The following is a 5,107-nucleotide window of genomic DNA, read 5'->3' as shown; positions in this document are numbered from 1 at the left end:
CTGCCCGCCCGAGTAGGAAGGGTGAGGAGGGGGGACGAGCTGTGGCAGGGCCAGGTTCTCCTTCCCGCCTCCTTGGCGTGGGCCGGGGCACTTCGCCAAGGTGAGGGGCCTTCCCACACGAGCGGCGAAGGGGGAGGGCAGCGCAGCGAAAAGCTCTTGGGCCTGGTGCGCTCTGCCCCTTGGTGTAGGTCAAACTCCAGCCTGTTGCTTGTGCTACGCAAGGCCGGGATTTTTTGCCCTTGCAGAGACAAGGGACTATACTGCTTCAAAAATGTCCTCTCTAGCCTGCAGAACGTCTCGTTTTGCATGGTGCAGGCACAGGTTTCCCCTGCAGGAAGAGCTTTGTGCAAGAGCCGGTATGACCTTAGACTGCTGGAAGCCCAAGGACACATGCAGGCCGCTTGTGAAAGAGGATTCATTCATTTATGCCTTGCTAGATTTAAAAGTCTAGGTTATGTCTGTGCATTTAATAACTTCGGAATTCATTTTGATGGCTTCTATTTTTTTCATTTCAAAATGTATATCACTGCCTGCTGGTCTATCCGGCTTTTTTGTTGCTGTTTTGCTACATTTTCTATCAGTATAATGTATGTACAGGTTCATTGAATGATGTAGCTATTCTTAATAACGTCTCCTGAAAATGGTGCTATCAGATTGCATGGCAGTGTTTGCTTCTGTATCGTTTATTGTATATCCAGCTGTGCAAAGATTGCTGTTTTTCAAGTAAGACAAATGGCTTAGTAGATATTAGCCTTATAATCTTACAGACTATTGCACGGGAACAGCTGTGATCAAACGTTTCTTTTTTTTATAGCTTTTTTCCTCCTCTTTCAGATCCGTGCTGGATCAAGAGTCTTGTACAGACCAATTTCGGCATCTGTGTTGTCTAGGCCAGAGGTCAAGAATGGAGAGGTACCTTATAAACAAAATTCTGTATCTTCCTAAATTACCTGGTGAGCCTAAATGTCCTCAACCTAGAGTTCACTTGTACTAACTCAAATATCTATAGTGTGAAACTTGCTTTAAGTCAAACACCTAATAATACTTGTTGCTGTCTTGCTGTTTCCCCTGAGAAGTCTTTCACATTTAAAGTTGATTGCTTTCAGGTGGAAGAGGTAACATTCTGAAGTTTTTAACTCTTAGTTATAGTCTCATCACTTGGAAGAGGAATTAGACATTGGATCTAATACAACTTTTAAAACTGCAGAATAACACTCAAAGTGGTCGTAGAAAATGGTCTGTGTCTGAATATAATGCTTTTTCATTTTTTGTTTTCTTAGGGCAACTCAACACTTAATGGGGCCCAAAATACTGTCTCCCGACTAGCACTTAGAGAATTCCAGACTAGTGCTATCAGCAGGGACATTGACACTGCTGCCAAATTTATTGGTGCTGGTGCTGCCACAGTAGGTGTGGCTGGTTCTGGTGCTGGTATTGGAACAGTCTTCGGTAGTCTAATCATTGGTTATGCCAGGTAATCAATCTCTCTCTGTTAATAATTACTATTAATGATAAACATTGCTAAATAGAATCCTATGAAACTGTAGTATATTCATCAGGATGGCTCTATTGTTAAATTCAGAACTTCGTACACTCTACCTGAAGAAGAGACATGAAAAAATTGAGATCATTAGACTTGGTCCGTGTTTCGGTCACTGAAGTCCAGTGTTTCAGCATTCAGTTCCAGAACTGAATTAAAAATCTAGCCTGGATCTTTTCCCATGTGAGAGGGGAGAAGTTCTAAAGAGAAGCTGTATGAAAACTGGTAATAAGTAGTGTGAGTTTGTATGCTTTGGACTTCGTAGTCAGGATTGTTGTTTAGAAATGGATGCTTAATTCAGTTTTTTAACACATTCAGCTTTGCATCTCAGAATATGTAATTACTTTATCAAATGAGTAATCATTCCTTCTAAAAATCTGAAGGGAGTGGGGTTGGGGATTTTATAGTGGGGATAAACTTCTTTCAGATAAGTTTACAATGTTCCTGTAGCAGGAATAGTTCACATGGTGTCATGGAAGAGCAGAACTGATAAAGGCATAAAAAAGCTTTACTGAAGGTTTCATGTTCTTCATTACTCTTTCAACCAATTAAGACTTAATTAAGTCCTATTTCTTAATAAAGATTTTTAAGCCCTACTGAAGATAAGGAAGTTCACTTTCCACTTGAAGAAACATAAGTGTTTTCCGTACAGAACTAATGTCTCCTTTTTTGAATTTGGCATGAACGTGTCAATAAGAGGTTGTAGAACATTGCTTCATAGTATTACGTTGAAGGTTTTTTTTCTCTCCCACGCACTTCTTGGAGGGAGAATTCATCGCATTTTTGCAACAAACTGCTGTATATTTCTTTTTTTGCTCCAGGTGGTTTCAGTTCCTGTATTTGTCTGAGAGCCACTTGAAATGTTACACACATAAACTTCCTTGGAATATAGTTCTAATGTCACAGATGTGAAATAAATTTATAGAGCATAGTGCTGATAGTTCCTGCATGGGAGGATGTAGAGAAGCCAAATTCAAAAGCATATATGAATGTAGTCACAAAAACTGTGCTCATTCGGAAAAGCCGTATACAATCTGCATAACCTGAATCTAGTCTTAATTGCCAACTCATTTGTCTTCAGTGAAATCCTTGCTAAAAATTACTTCTGCTTGGATTTATTGGATTTTCCTGTTACGGAATCTGTGGCAAGGAAGTATGAGGTTCTGAATCTGTCAGATGTGTTAAACTGTATGAAAAACGTCTTAATTGTAAAGATAAAAAGGTCTTACACCTTCGCTTTCTTTTAGAAATCCTTCTCTGAAGCAGCAGCTGTTCTCATATGCTATCCTGGGATTCGCCCTGTCTGAAGCTATGGGTCTCTTCTGTCTGATGGTTGCTTTCTTGATCCTATTTGCCATGTGAAAGGAGATCTGCCTGTAATATTGGCATTGGAATGTAACTCTGCATTTTATGGGACTCCCAAAATGTTGGTGTCGTGGAAATTGATGCTATTTCCAAAGTCATTTCATTAAAGATAATAACTTTAACTGTCAGCCTGTTGCCTGCATTTATTACCTTTCTCACTAGGGTATCTGGAAGACAGCATCTTGTCATTCCGTCACCATGGATTTCTCCTGATAATGACATGTCACATAGGACCCTTCAAACAATGACTTCAAGTCAAACATTTTATTTATTAATGTATATGGGCAGGTCGCTTGTTTGTTAAAATTAATGTGGCATATCTTTGAAAGATCAAAGGATACACAGATTAAATGTGAAAGGCTGGCCTTGTTCCTTCACTTGTGTTTCAAATTTACCCTGACCTGTTTCTGTGCACAATTTGTTTTTCTCAGGCTAGCTGGCACATAAGGTGTTCTGGCACCCCTTGATAGAAGGAGCTAAACACAAATCCATGAACAGTGATAGGAAAGATCTCTTTGCATCAGTTTTCAATTACACTATAAATTTTGATCACCATGGTAAAGTTTTTCCACTTGGTTCTGACCAGTGTCTCAGTTGACCTAAACTCATGACTGCTTTAGGTTGGTCCAAGGCGTTGTAATTGTGGCACATGGATATTTTACTTAGTTACTGCATTCTGCGCATTACCTAATTAAAAGGGAGAGCTTCCAGCTTCCTAATTTTGTAGAGTTAGCCTTGCATTATCTCCCAAATTCTTTTAAGAGCAGTAGGATCAAAGCGTTTTTAATAACAAAATATCTGCAGTATCAAGCTTTGCTTCTCACAGTATCTGTCTCTTAACAATCTAAATGTATTTACGGTGTCTACACTTAAAGCAACATACTGTGTGCTACTATATACTAATCTGGTGGGGGGGTTGATAGCATCTCAAATAGAATATTAAATAATACATCTGATCATTCGACAAATGTAAGCTGAACTTTGGAAGAGCATGAGCAAGCTTCTTACGAGCTTTGTAATCTTGCTTTAGATGGGTAATTACTGAATTAAATCTAGGAAACTTTTTACTGTAAGCGGCCTATCCCTAGGGAAATGGAGAAATGACTAGTGGCTCTCAGATCAGTGCAAGGTGCAGGTAATACCTTTGTTTTCATCTGAATTGAAATATCAAATCGGTGTTCATAGAAGCATGGTTTAGTGGTGGACTTGGCAGTGTTAGGTTTGTGGTTGGACTCAATCTTAAAGGTCTTTTCCAACCTAAATGATTCTGTGATTCACATAGCCTACTTTGGACCTAGCATGAGAAGTTACTTTCCCCGTATGTTCTTAGGAGAAAATGGTCATCTTCCCAAAAGGATTAAAAGTTACTGTGTAAATACAGAGAGCATCCTTTTATATGTATGAGGTTTAGGAGTGTAGAATATGCATCTTTAAATATTCAGCTCTAGCCCAGTATTAGTAGTGCCTTATATGATAGGTCTGGAAGTGGGTTTTTTGGGGGAGGTGAGGGATGGGTGGGAGGTAAAGTATACTGCAGCTGTCTTCCACGTGGTGTATGCGCACGCAGTGTTTATTTTATGAACTTTCTATTATCCGTTCTTGTAAGCTGTTCTGTTACAGAGCTGACATACAACGCATTTGCCCTGGATGAAAGGCAGATAATGATTACTAGAATTCTAGGCTAAAGCTCATCTGTGTACTGCTGTCCTTCTGGTAGATGATGAACTTTGTTCTGTCCTTTTAGCACTGTAGAGATCTCTGCAGGCATCTGAGGTGGCAATCATATTTCCTAATATTGTGGACTAGTCTAGTGGACTAGCTTAATTCAAGCTTCTGATTTCCGTATCACTGGGATTTGGCCAAACAAGGATCTTCAAACTTGTCTTGGTCAAGCCTAGCTCCAGCTGAGTTATAACCGTGTATTTGGTGTAGAGAGAAGTTCTGGCTAAGCTATTGCTCTGTAACCTCAATGAGAAAGCCACCTGAGTTACTTGAATCAGGTTTGAATAACTGTTTCTGGATTTACATCCCATCTTTTCCCGTGTGGTTCACCCTGTCAACATGTACCCTTTTACCTATGATCAGCCTTGTCTGAAAGGCAGCAGACATCTCGGGTGACCCTGTATATGGATGCAAAGCCTGTCTGTTTTAGTAGTAGCATCTCCCCAAGTTTGTTACCTTTTGACTCACTCTTAGACTGTG

General features: G+C 39.9%; 1 protein-coding gene across 1 annotated transcript; it reads left to right on the top strand.

Moving 5' to 3' along the window:
* Positions 1-814: 814 nt before the first annotated feature.
* On the top strand, positions 815-3,033 carry ATP5G3 (ATP synthase, H+ transporting, mitochondrial Fo complex, subunit C3 (subunit 9); the record flags this gene model as incomplete). The annotated part of the gene is made up of 3 exons (XM_009583088.1): positions 815-912; positions 1,281-1,474; positions 2,788-3,033. Coding segments are annotated over 3 exons (407 nt in total), but the record flags the coding sequence as incomplete, so codon positions are not given.
* Positions 3,034-5,107: the final 2,074 nt, after the last annotated feature.

Source organism: Fulmarus glacialis, unplaced genomic scaffold (assembly GCF_000690835.1).
Source record: "Fulmarus glacialis isolate BGI_N327 unplaced genomic scaffold, ASM69083v1 Scaffold51208, whole genome shotgun sequence".
Classification (NCBI taxonomy): domain Eukaryota; kingdom Metazoa; phylum Chordata; class Aves; order Procellariiformes; family Procellariidae; genus Fulmarus; species Fulmarus glacialis.
The sequence above is the reverse complement of the archived record's forward strand: the minus strand, read 5'-3'. Positions and strand labels throughout refer to the sequence as shown.